The sequence below is a fragment of the Episyrphus balteatus genome, chromosome 3 (assembly GCF_945859705.1).
Source record: "Episyrphus balteatus chromosome 3, idEpiBalt1.1, whole genome shotgun sequence".
NCBI classification, from domain to species: domain Eukaryota; kingdom Metazoa; phylum Arthropoda; class Insecta; order Diptera; family Syrphidae; genus Episyrphus; species Episyrphus balteatus.
Window position 1 is genome coordinate 99,000,181 of NC_079136.1, and position 14,200 is coordinate 99,014,380.

Consider the following 14,200-nt stretch of genomic DNA (forward strand, 5'->3'; position numbering starts at 1 on the left):
GAACTGATTTTTATTAAGAAATTTTACTTCTGTTTGATGAGTTAAGTGAGATATTTTCCACTACATATAAAAAGTGGCTCATATTTAACCCTTTATATGTGATATTTCTGTAACAAACCAAAAAAGATCCTTTAAAAAACTATAGGTAGTATGTGAATTGCTTTTGACTTCACTAATTTAATTTTTAATTACTACTTTATCGAAATAATTCAACATGTTTCCCAGGAATGTCGATACATGTAAGTAAGTTATTGACAGTTTATTTTGAAAGTTTGGTTTTCTTGAAAAGATTTTTCTCTCTTAACTCACAGGGTTTTCTTTTCGGATTTTTTGAAAATTTCTAAAAGTAAATATTTAATAGTTTGTTCTTTGAATTTTCACATGCTCATTAGTCGGAAAAGTGTGTGTTGGAAACCAAAATTAATTTTGATAAATAAAATAATGATTTTTGGTTTTAAAAATTTTAAAATTTAAATCCCAGCAGTATTTTTTTTATTCAAAGAAAATTCTTTTACATTAAACCTCGAATTCATAAAACTACTGCAAAATACAATTAATAATATTGGCATAGAAAAGTGTAAATATTGGCTTAGAAAAGATGATACGTTTTCCAACAGGCAGTACTTTGCTGAATAAATTGAAGTATTATTTTGGAGTTTTATAAAGGGGAAGACATAATAAAAAGCTTTATGGGAAGAAGTTTAGAATACCAAGTTTAAATTCGTATTTGCCACATCTCATGCAAGGCATGACTCATTAAAATATTTTGTCAACTTCCGCGAACTATTTCTTATTAATCTTAAATTTAATTTAAATTTCTAGAAAATTGCAAATTAGTGATCTCAAGCCCGTTGACTAAATATTTTAACAGTCAACATTTATTTTTTTTTACCAAAGTCCAGCCATATATCCACTTTACCTCATGGAGTTGTCTTATAAAAAATTATTTCATTTTAGTAGTCGTGTAAGGTTTTTACCTTTCCAAATGTTTCAAAAGTATAGGAGGCAATCCTAGCTTGTTGTTTATAATGTTGGTATATTACTATAAGGAATTGTTGATACATGGTTGAAATTTTGGTTAAAACTTTTTTTTAATCGAATTTGATTAGGAAATCATAAAAAAAAATTATAATACATAACATTAATTTTAAAAATGATTATGATGATGATGATGATAAAATGCAGTTTATTAGCAACACAGTTTCAATTAATAATGAACAACTGGACATTTTGGTGGTTCTAGTGGTGGTAATTTTTTTTGTTGGGAAAGGTTTCACCTATATAAAAGAAAGGAGAGGGTGACCATATTTTGGAACCCTTTCACCACATTAATTAAAAAAAAAAAAAAACAAAACCCATCATAAGAACAGGGTGTAGTAGTTTAAAAAAAGTATAGTTATTTGAAAGAAATAAATTTATGGACCAGGGAAATTGGTGATACAACATAAAAAGGAAACATAAAAAGGTAACAAAAAAAAACTTTTAAAATAAAACAAAAAAGAGGTTGTTAAGAAACATTTGAAACAAAAAAAAAGTTTTTTTTTTATCAATATGAACCTCAGCTGTTTCTTCAATATATGTTATGTTCGTTTTGACGCCAAACGGCCATTCGATGTGTAATTTATCTTTGTTGAGTTGCAACAAGAAAACGATCAAGACGAATAGTGCGTTGAACATGAAGAAGGCAAATACCGACTTGTTCCGCAGCTCAATCAAATCATTTGCGATCCTTGCCTTTTTTTGGTTGTTTTGTTTAAATTTCCCATTTGTCCAAAATTTTAAAGATAGACATTTGATTTTTTTGTACCCCATATTTGTATTGTAATTATATATTTTTTTTTTGCATCACATCACATTACAGCATAAAGCGTTTTTTGCATTAAATTTTTATTTGATTTGTAGTTTTTTAAATTGCATTTTGAGAAAAATAAATAAAAGCAAAAAAGAGAAAAGAAAAAAAAAATATATGTGTTAGTATTGTTGGAATTTAGGGATTTCAGGAGATGGCGGCAATATTGTCCTTGGAAATATTGACGATATCAATGAAATCCCATTTAAAAATTTACCTCTTGCGTTGATTCGTCATAAGTAATATTTGTACGAACACCAAAAGGCCATTTAACATGAATATTATCCTTGTTCAGTTGCAGCAAAAATACAATTAACACAAAGAGAGCATTTATCATGAAAAACGCAAAGACTGAAGAGTTACGTAGCTCTTTGAGATCAACAGCAATTCTTGCCTGGAAAAATTTATTATTTTGGAAAATGTTCATTATGTATTGGTCTTTGAACTTTCTTAATTTCTTGGTTGAATTGGAACTCTCGACTATCAATTAAAAACGATCTGTTTCCGTTGTACTAAATTTGTTCTCGTAGATAAATCTTTTATATGCTTTGCTTTTTTTAAACGCGCTTTTCTTGAGATAGAGTGAGTTGATATGGTAGAGTAGCCGGGTAATAAGGACCCTTGCTAACTCTACCGAAGAAGAATAAAAGAAAAACAAGCCAAAGAAAACTAGGATATGCGATTGTCATCCTAAGTACGTAAATAAGAAATTAACCACCTACTAATTACACTGGTCAACAAAATTTAACTTTTTTTTTGCCACAAGAACCAAAATATACTTTTCTAGTAGTTTTTGGGGTGCTGAATCCGAATCTGAAGTCAGAAAAATTTGATTGGCCTCCGTTTTTTTAAATATTACCGTTATAAAATGCTAAAAAACTTCATTTTGGCTGTTTTCGATATTCTGTTTTTATGTGAGGTAATTCATTATAAACAAATTTGTAACGGTTATTATAACAACATATATTATTCTTTCAAAAACTGTTTAAATTTTCCCGATATCTCTTTTATTGCTCGATATATCTTAAGTTTCAGTTAGTAAGCTAAAGAGAAACTAAGTTTAATCTAAAGTTTAAGTCCCTGGTCATAAAATTTTTGCCACAAGAACCAAAATATACTTTTCTGAAGGTTTTCGAGTTGCTGATCTCAAATCCGCAATCGGAAAAATTCTATTAGCCAAAGTTCTTGAAATATAACTGTTATAAAAAACCCTTTTTTTGCATTTTATAACGGTAATATTTCAAGGCTTATAGAATTTTTCTGATTGTGGATTCGAGTTCAGCAACCCAAAAACCTTTAGAAACCTTTTGATTCTTGAGGCAAAAAAAGTTTAATTTGGTTGGCCAGTGTTTTTTCTGATTCAAAGACCGCTACTTAAATTTTAAATATCTCGGGCAATAAAAGAGATATCGGAAAGATTTAAATTTGAAAGAATAAAACTACCTCTTATAGGCAACGTTACAAAGGAGAATGGGCATTTTGGACGTTGAGCGGCCATCATTTAAATTAGTATCAAATGAAAGAATTATAAAGTAGGAAAAACTTTTACTATGGACGTTTCGCTGTATTGCGTTTAGAATGTATATTAGTATTGTTAATGCATTGTTCAATGTATGAAGGACAAATTGATTCATATTTTAATTTTTAACATAAAATATGATGCTCTGTCATTTTCCCTGAGTCTGAAGACATTAATCTTGAAAATACGACCAATAGAACTCATAATATAATATTTTTAAGATAACCACTTCAAGATTTTGTTCGAAAGTTTTCAAACAATTCAAACTAACAAAAAATTGAGCAACGAAACTCTCAAAATTGGCTTGAAATTGTTGTTTTAAAATGTTTATAGTTTGGGTTCTATTGGTTGGATATTCAAGATAAAGGTCTTTAGACTCAGGGAAAATGACAGAGTATCATATTTTGCATTTAAAATACACAATTTAGTTATAACATTGAGACAATCTATATAAAGAGTTAAATGCAAAAATGCATTTTATCCGTTGTTGAAGTACGTCACAAGGATAAAACTTCTGCACAATATTTGTAAACCTTAATTACATCAAAAAATAACAAATTCATTCCTGGCCGCGTAACGTCCACGTTCCATACAAACTTGCCCATTCTCCTTTATTCATAATGAATTACTCCACATAAAAACATAACCTCGAAAACAGCCAAAATTACGTTTTTTGACATTTTCTAACGGTAGTATTTCAAAAACGAAGGCCAATCAAACTTTTCTGTCTTCAGATTCGGATTCAGCACCCCAAAAACTACTAGAAAAGTATATTTTGGTTCTTGTGGCAAAAACCTTGTTGACCAGTGTTATTGTTCAAGAGCTCCAATTCCTTCAAGAAAGTGAACAAATACTTCGCGCGTGCTACTACTGAACAAATCACTCCAACCCAGCCTAGAAAGAAAAACACAAAACTTTTTTAAAATTTGTCAATCATCTGACAAAGTACCTGTTCAACTGGATCATTATCAATTGGATATAGATATTGATCAATCATATCCTTCCAAAATTGTAATTCAGCACTTGATAAAAAGTCTACTTCTCCTTTCCTCAGATCAGGATCTTCGATCCAATAAGGATTTGTTAAGAAATCACGTTCTTGTTGTGGTTCTCCGGAACTTTCAGATTCGGAATGTTCCGATTCGTCACCAGATTTCTCAGCTACTGATGACAAAAGATGATGATCTTTCGAGCTTGCTGATGTCGTACGACGACGATGTTGTGCGTGAGGATCGATTGTATGCTCTAGATTTTCTATCTTCTTATTGATAGTATCAAGAGAATCGGCAATATGTTTGAATTGTGCTTGTTCATCAGTTGTTTTTCCATGAGTACACAGAATACAACGGAATAACCCAGCCAAAGATATTTCCATGGAACCTTCTTCATCGTTATTATCCCCGATTCCACCTTGAAGGAAACCAAGCATACTCTTTTGTTTCACCCTCTTTGCTGATTCTTCAGCTGCTTTCTTATCTGCTTCCATTTCTTTTTTCGTCTTCTTTGCCACAACTTCACGAGTTCCCCAGGAAACGACGTTCAAGTTAATGACCGAGTACAAGATAAGGAGCAAGTACATAGATGGAATGGACAAAAGATAAATTATTCCAGCTGCTATACACCAAAACTCCTGCGGATGTAAGCACGCCGCTATGAAAAATGACCCCGTCATAGATATCAAGAAAATAGCCGAAGGACTTCCGATACCATCCTCACCTAACTGCAAAGCCGTACCGACTATCACAGCCATCATAATGAGGGCATATGCAGTGGATAATACCTGTGCGACAAATAGCTGAACATTAGCTTTGCACGTGAAACATATAAACATGAATGCGAGGATCGGAACAATATTATAATGAAACGATGTCCAATTGTCAATTCGAAAAGCGGCCACAAAAGCTCCCACCAACATAAGAAAGATCGTTCCAGGTCCAAGAATAGTACCTCCCATCAAAAGCATCTGATAGAATATATACAAAAGCGATATATTCTCATTGATCTTGATAGTACGTTTGTAGTCTCCAAGCAGATCCATAATATTGGCAAGCGTTGAGGGTACCCAACGACGACGTTGATTGTAAAACTCGTTAAAACCTTCTGGGCAATGGGTGTAGGCATCGGAAGCAGCTGAATATTCTACACGGTATCCTCTTTGCAACAGCAGCGTACATAACCAACGATCTTCACCCTGATCGTACTGTACATAATGCCGAGCTTCATCAGAACGGGTGGTGTATTTCTTCATTACATTATCATCCATAAGACCTTTGCCGCGGAAAAGAGAGAAGCACCCCGGGCTACAAAGTACACAACCGATCATGTGTTCGGTGGCTTTTTGCAGCCAATGGCCGATAGCGTATTCGAACATTTGATACCACACCATAGGACCCGATCCAATTGGATGAATACGACCACAAGCTGCGCCAAGATTTTTATTCTTTTTCATCAAATCAATCAAGAGTGTAACAGCATTCGGTTGAAAATCAATATCTCCATCAAGAGTAAGTAGGTAGGTATTTTCGGCAACAACATCTTTGCGATCGACAGATATTGGTAGTTCCATGAGTCGATGACCCAATAAGTAGTACATGTACATTACCTGGGACCAACGTTTACGATGACGAATTCGATCTTTGTCCTTTAAGTGGGCAATCATTTTTGTTTTGCCGGGTAGTGACCAAACCAAACGTCCTCCGTAGGGGGCTGGGTATTTTTTAGGTGGGCGTAAACGGATTGTTGTTTGATGAATATCGGACGCAGCTTCATCAATTGTCGTCACTAAAAGTTTTACAAAACGATTTACCTGAATATCATCGTCACTATGATCGGAGATTTCGAAAGCGTCATCGAAAAATATGTGAGCTGCAAAAAATAAGGTTTTAAGGGAAGTCATTTTAATAAAATCGGTAATTCCAAAATACGGAATAGGATCAATTAAAAAGAAGAAGTGGTAGATTTACAGCTCGAAATAGCTAAGCTTTTTCAAATGTTAGTAATTGATCAAATAAGATTCCTGTATTTTCCAATCCAAGCATTTCTTTTATAAAAATCTTGGATTTTAGCAATAAAATAGGCTCATTAGCCTCTTCAAGTTACGAGTAGACTATAAGAAGAGTTTTTTCGCCCATGATCGTACACATTTTAAAAAAAAACTCACTTTCAAATTCATAATAATCCGGATCCACAATACGTAAATATTTCTGCGCCACACGTCGAGCACACTGATCCTCATCCATTCGCATGATACTTTTCAAGAACTCCATCATCTCGTCTCTCGTTTCATGCCACATAGTTGCGCAAGCGTAGATTCTTGTAATATGATCTGAACTCTTGATACTAGGTTTTTGAATGGCAGAACCATCAGTGTGAACGGATATTGTTTCATAGTACTCATCGCCTTTTTCCTTTTCAATTTGTTCAAGATCCTGAAAACCCAAAATAGTGTTTTTTTTTTTTTAATATACCTACTAGGATTATTTAAAACTTACCTCAGTCTTGACATCGGCCTGATCATCTCTTCGTCTATTCATTGCCATAGATTGATCAATCAACAAAGCAGAATACATTGGAGAAACGAATAATTTTTCGGTCGTAGCCAAACGTTCACATTTTGGTGTCCAGATATGCAATGAGATCCAAGTCTGACTCAGCAACCACAAGATCCAAGCCCAGGCCATTTGTTTAGTTATAAAGTCATTCAGTCTAAAGTTTTGTGGACTCTCGAAGAACAAGTAATCCGGAATGGTGCCATGGAAGAAGCACGGATCATCCGTTCTTATTCCACAAGCTGCGATCAAAACAGACACCGCAATAGGAACTGTCATGCTGACAGGGAAGGCATAACTGAAACCTTGAATAAGGATTTTACAAGCAAACTTTCCAAATATATAGCAAAAATAGGCTCCAAAGACTTGAATCAAAAGTACATAGATAACAGTGTAATATTCTGCATCAATATCGATACTATCGATTTGAGAAGCTTCCAAAAAGTCTGGTAGACTACTTGTCAACGATGTTGCAAGTTCGTCTACTGCAATCTTGTGTGGTCCAAAGGCATCACTAAACATTGAGAACATATTTGCGACCTCATCTCCACGTAGCCAGTATATAAATAGGGCTGAACATATGAACAATGAAATCTTCCAAATCGAAATGAACATGTAGCTGAAGTAGCGGGTGTATTTAAGTTCTTCCTTTACTCGACCCATGGAACGAATAAATCCAATTGGGGATTGTGTTGAAACAAAATTTTCCCACCAACCGCATGAAATCATAAAACAAGAAATAGGAATTGCCCATAAAACTAATCGGTTCTCCAACAAAGGCCAAACTACAAATCCTGTAACTTGTGCAGCAATAGCAGCTATGTCTACTAGCGCTTTAACTGCACATTTTCCTTCCTTCGAAGATCTAGATAGTAAACCTAAAACTCCGGGAACTAGTACAAGGCAATTTGTAAGCATTGCTCCTTGAATGGCATCGATTTCGGGTAGAACGATGAACATTAAAAGTGCCGTACCGAAAGCACTTAAACTTTCCATCAGCAATTGGAACATGAAATGGCCCTTCTTCGGCACTTTGAAGGTTTTAAAGAAACAAATACGAGTAGCTCGAATAAGAGCACCAACCTCGGGCACTGCAAATGCAATTATTAATGCCCAAATCCATGCTATCCGCTCTTCTTCGGGCAACTTAACTGCAAAGGTTTTATCACGACCCTATAAATGAAGATACAAAAAAATTAATATGAACTCAAGGAATTTTAAGATGTTTTTTAAGATGTTACTTACAAGGTCCTTATTGCAAAATAATATTTTCTTATCTCTACGTATTTGTGATGTCATAAATAATACACAGCCCTTAGCTAGAACACCTCCCGTCAGTACGATTATAAATGTTACTAAATATGCAACTACTTTTAATATTTTAACAGTTATTTCTAAACATGCTTGATTAGCCATGGATCCACTGTCCACCTTTAAAGGTGGATCTCGAAACACATCCCATCCTTTTGTTTCTTGAATTGTACGTTGGCTAAAAATAAGAAGAAAAAAAATAATATTAAGATTATTTTTTTCAGTAAATAAGACCCGTTTGCTGAATCGAAACTTAAGCATTTAAGTTCTACATAAATTCTTATGTGATGAATAAGAGTTTATGTTAAACATAAATTATTTAAGTTTCGATTCAGCAAATAGCCCTAAATACCTAATAGTAAAATAACAAAAGTGAAACACTTTTTGGTAGACCTAGGCAGTAGAATACTGAGTACAAATTCTATGCAAATCCTATGGAAATTCTAAAACTCAGACTGAAGATGAAAACTTTTGAACAAATGCTGTAAAGGGGGTTTAAAGTTTAGGCCTGGCCACACACGCAGCGTTTTTAACACTGCCTTCAGATTTGTATACTTTTCGGTAGGATTGCTTGCATATACAGTACCTATTCTTGCCATCAATTAAAAGAGCTTCAACAAGTAATTCTTAGCAGTGACCAGTAAGTAATGCTACAGTGGTAGACCGTCACATCAAAATAGTAATATGTACCAAAAAGTATGAAAATTGCAACGTAGCGTTAAAAACGCTCTCTACATACATATGTGCCCATGATTATGAAAGTGGACTAAGTCACTTTTTGCATTGTTTAAAGAAAAACTTACATAATAATTTTCTTATAACGATTTAATTATATTTCTTTTATGAAATCACTAGAGGAGCAATAAAGAAGTTTATTTACTGCAATTTCGCTTTCAAATAAACTTTACCCCTTAAATAATAATTATTTTTAGGCTAAATTTGATGCCATTTTTAGGAGTGACTTAGTCCACTTTCATAATTAAGGGCACATATGTATATGGCTGGAATTCTAAAACATGCATTTCACAATTCAAAGTTCTTCTGTTAATTTGTATTTCTTTTTTTTAAGGCTTTCTTGTGGGCATTATATTTAAAACTTTAAAACTTTTTCTCAAAAAAGCAGTTTTCGGAAATGATATCTCAAAAACTAGTGCATTAATCCGGTTTTTCTGAAACTTCCTGAATTAATTTTTTTTAATGTGACAATTTTTGTTAAAATTGGAATAAGGTTTAATACTTTCAGACACATTCACAAAATCGTTTGTTTTTCACAACGAAGGAATAAAAGTTTTGAGAACATTTAAAAAAAAGGATCGCGGCTATTTGTAAAAGAGCAAAAAATTCCTTTGTACACTAAATTTTGCAGGATCGAAATGAAATTGCCACTTTTCAATCAATTTAATGTCACTGCAAAAATATCTGCCCCTTTCACCCTCTCGTCAACCCACGGTAGCATTTATCAGCCTAATATGACCAAGTTTTGGTAAAAGGTAGCTAAGCTAACCATCATCTTTAACCTTAAACACCAGCTAGTGAATGGCAACAACGTAGTGTGACTCATTTTGAAGGCTTTTTAATTTTGATAACTCTTCTTCGGAAAACTTGTATTTTATAGTGTTCACTTGAGTTCGAGCAGAGGTGATCAGAAAAATAACCTCGCAATAATATTGTTGTTAAACCCTTCTGGAATATAGCTCTTTAATAAAGTCAAAATGACATGAATTAAGAGCCTTTTAGATGTCATAAAGAAATCTTATATTTTTTATTGATGCATATCATACATATTATCGTTAATAATAAAATACATCATAATACAATAATAATTTACCGTAGGTCTAATAACAACTTACCTTCCACCATAAATATCTTGTGTTAAAGGTGTACTCTCGTCGTCTGTGAAATTGTCATCACTGTCGCCATTCCCTGGCGGAGCCAGAGGGCGATGTCTTATGCCAGACATCTCCCACGGCTAAAAGGAATTCCTGTAGTAGTTGCTGAAGGAAACCACTCTGCAAATAAAAACAAAAGAAGACAAAATAAAACATGTTAGCAACTTATGTGTCCCTCATAAAATTAATCAATGTACAAGATACAACACACAACAATCTATTTCAATTTAGCACAAAAAACAAAAGTGAGTTTTTAACAAGGGTCCCACACTAAGATAAGATGTACGTATTCTAAAGGTATATTTTTGTAAGTTTAACCACAAACTTGCCATCCAATCTAGACGTTGCAGCACTCACTTGCATTATACCTTTCAGAAACTTGTTTTTTTTTATCCTTCAAATAGGCCATGCGAAGGAAACAAAAAAAAAAAAAACAATAAAGGGACTATGTACAACGATTTAAAGATGAATAGAGAAATAATGTTAATGGTCGCCAACCGCATCATCAACCGTGAAATCTTAATTCCAGAAAATAAATTGTTCCATCCGCACATCACAACAGGGAGGCCACAAGTTTTTGCAAGGGCCATTGGCCGGAGACAAATGGCCTAGAATATAGAATTTTGATCATCCATTTTCAAGGATACATATGTTTGAAGTTTCAGGTTTGAAAAATGAAGGACTTTCGTAATTAATAATTGAATTGTGAATTTTTTGTATTCGATGCATGTATAATATAATATATATAATATAATATAATACATTCTTGGTCATTAAAACCGCTCCATATAAACAAATCTAAAAGAGTAAACATACATGCAACAGCTTTTTCTTAAAGTTTTTGAACGGTTTTCCTATAGCAACAGATGGAAATTTCTTAGAAAAACTTGTAAACTTCTTTGCAGTAATCAATAATATCTTCATTTTATAAAAAAAAAATATCAATATTTTTTAACATGTTGCAGATTGCAGTATTTTTGAGCGCAAGTGCATATACCAAAAAACAAAAGAGTATTCTTTTCTTACATAGTACCTACACTTTTAGAAGTTATAATTCTCTTAATTAAGAATAAAACGTTCTTTTGGTTTGGATCTTTTAAGTCGATTTAAGTTTTCCTTTACTCATACAAAAAGCATTAGTACCTATTTTTGCTACCCGGGAATATTTTTTTTTTATTTTCTTGAAGAAAAAAAAATTACTCATACGCCATACATCACTTTTTTATAAATTGCAGCTTATAGAATTGCGTGATTGTTTGTTTGAATTTATTCTTTAAAAACATAAAAAACTATTATTTTTTGTTATAAAAAAGTGCAACATGATACGGATTTCATTTTAGGTGGTGGAAAAAAGATGCGTTTTTTAAAGATTTTTTTTTTATTGATAGAAAAAAATAGTGATAGAAAAAATTCTTAAGTATGTTAATATGCAGGTATTAAGTTTAAGGGGAAAATTTAATATGAAAATATTACAAAATGGCGTCTTTTCAGTGAATCCCTTGGAAAAATATTTTGGGAAAACGGCACGCAATATAACTAAAGCTGTTTTTAATATTTTCACTTGAAATTTTATATAAATCTTTAAATCATTATACCGCATTTCGTTCATGAGGGTATCCGTTTATAGGAAACTAAGTTGTATGAGATTTTAGAAAAAAAATTGTTTATTTGACACTGTCCCGTCTGGAATCGAGGTAGAGATTTCACCTTTGGTACACTACACATATTTAATTAATCATGACTCACGATTTTATGTGTGACATGGTTTTATAGATAGTTTTTAATTCTGAATTAAAAAAAATAATAATCTTAAAAAAAGACAAAAAATAGAATAAATGCACGGCATATTCAAGGAAGTTTTTAATTTCCTTCCGACTGAACGTTTTTAGTTGAAAAGCCTCTTTTTTAAAGAAATTCTTATATATTAAAACCTTCGTTTTAAAAACATTTAATGCAATGCTATTTATCTACAAGTTGCAAACCTGATAGGGCGGTTTGTCTTTGAACAACTTTTTCAAAAGTGTAACGTGTCGACCTATCAACCAGTGTGTATGAACAGTTCATTTTCGCATTTACCATCAACTTATCTACGTATGCATATACACTCTGTATCACATGCTTAATCCATATTCTCTACTAAAATTAAACCTGTCATCTTTGGTAAGGCGATTTAATAGCATGGTGGAGATTGATTTTGACAATCCTTCAAGATTCAGAATGGATTGCTCAAACAGATTTATGCTTATATTAAAGAGATATTTAGGTCCGTCAAGATAGCACCCACACCCCCAAATTTCCAAAATCTGAGTATGCAATAATTTGTTGCTAATTTGTTGCTAATTAGTTGCTCTAATCTCGAATTTGTTGCTCCACTCCTTCCCCCTCAAAATTGATGGAAAGGGTGTGGGTGCTATCTTGACGTCAAGATAGCACCCACACCCATTAAAAACCCAACATTTCAAAAAACTGAGTACGCAGTAATTTGTTGCTAATTTGTTGCTAATTAGTTGCTCCAATCTTGAATTTGTTGCTCCAAGATTTGACCATGAAATGCACTTCAACAGTTTTCTCAAAAAAGCTAAATTCCCCAAAATTTAACGCACAGCAACAAAAAAGGTATCAAATTAAAGGGCCTCTCAACACCTTTTCAAAAAGGTCTCATTCAACTTTTAAATCCATCTCCTTCATGTCCAAAATGCATTGTGGAACTTGTGGAACATATCAAAACGTCAAGATAGCACCCACACCAAGAAAAACCTAAAATTTTAAAAAAATAAGTATGCAATAATTTGTTGCTAATTTGTTGCTAATTAGTTGCTCTAATCTTGAATTTGTTGCTCCACCCCTTCCCCCTCAAAATTGATGGAAAGGGTGTGGGTGCTATCTTGACGTCAAGATAGCACCCACACCCCCTTATTTCCAAAATCTGAGTATGCAGGATTTTAGTAATAATTTGTTGCTAATTAGTTGCTCTAATCTAGAATTTGTTGCTCCATGATTTGACCATAAAATCGGCTGCAACAGATGCATTTTTTTGGAGACTTTTTATCTATAATTTTTTTCAAAAAACTAAAAATGCCAAATTAAAAACATGATTTCATGCTCTGCAAAAAGTAACACAAAAATTTTCCATTCCAGTATTATAGTCCAAAAACTAGTCAACTCTCGCCCCTAAAAACTATAAAAAACGGTGTGGGTGCTATCTTGACGTCAAGATAGCACCCACACCCCCCTATTTCCAAAATCTGAGTATGCAGGATTTAAGTGATAATTTGTTGCTAATTAGTTGCTCTAATATTGAATTTGTTGCTCCACGATTTGACCTTCAAATCGACTGCAACAGATGCAATATTTTGGAGACTTTTTATCCATACGCTTTTTCAAAAAACTAAAAACGCCAAATTGTAGACAGAATTTGTTGCTCTGCAAAAAGCTATTTTTAAATTTTCTATCACTACCCAATCCTCTCTTACAGAAGAAAAAATTTTGCGATGACGTCATCTATCAAGCTGGGTACGCCACAAATTGAAAATTTGAAAATTTAAGTACGCAGGAATTTGAAGATATTTTGTTGCTAATTTATTACCCTAATCTAGAATTTGTTGCTCCACGGTTTGACCTTTAAATTGGCTGCAACAGTTGCAATATATAGGTACATATCTATATATAGCTTTATATAGGTATATTTTCAAAAATTAATGCTTTTTAAAAAGCTACATTTCTAATAGTCAAGTATTCTTGCCCTTTCATAAGCCCTTAAAACAAGTACCTACCTATAGGTACGGAAGACGTTAAGTAAAACTCAACAGCAAAAACAAAGTTTATAAAGGTACCTACTACTGCCCATTTAATTTCTCTATATTATATAGACAGCTTTTCCGTTCCTATTTTACCATTAGGTACCTACCTCAATTTCAAAAATCAATTTGATTTAACGTATAAACATCTACCTACCTTTTTCAAAGATATCTTACAACAACAAACATCTATTATAAAAAAAATGTCTCCCATGTCCTAGCCTAGAAGAAACCTAGACATCTCTTGAAAACGATGCCTACCCCCAACATTTTTTTGTAATTCTTTT

At 32.9% G+C, this 14,200-nt stretch overlaps 1 protein-coding gene across 3 annotated transcripts in view; it reads right to left on the reverse strand.

The window, feature by feature from the left end:
* The window catches only part of LOC129913501 (chitin synthase chs-2), a 38,415-nt gene that overhangs the window by 2,349 nt on the left and 21,866 nt on the right, over nt 1-14,200 (reverse strand). For 2 of the 3 annotated variants that reach the window (XM_055992226.1, XM_055992228.1), the window contains exons 3-8: nt 10,078-10,236; nt 8,162-8,405; nt 6,860-8,089; nt 6,529-6,796; nt 4,318-6,233; nt 2,067-2,243 (exon numbers count right to left, since the gene is read on the reverse strand). In XM_055992226.1, the coding sequence (XP_055848201.1) occupies nt 2,067-2,243; nt 4,318-6,233; nt 6,529-6,796; nt 6,860-8,089; nt 8,162-8,405; nt 10,078-10,187 (3,945 nt within the window). In that variant the 5' untranslated portion in view covers nt 10,188-10,236. Of the gene's footprint in view, nt 1-1,557; nt 1,735-2,066; nt 2,244-4,317; nt 6,234-6,528; nt 6,797-6,859; nt 8,090-8,161; nt 8,406-10,077; nt 10,237-14,200 lie in introns of all 3 variants that reach the window. The other variant, XM_055992227.1, reaches the window with a different exon arrangement.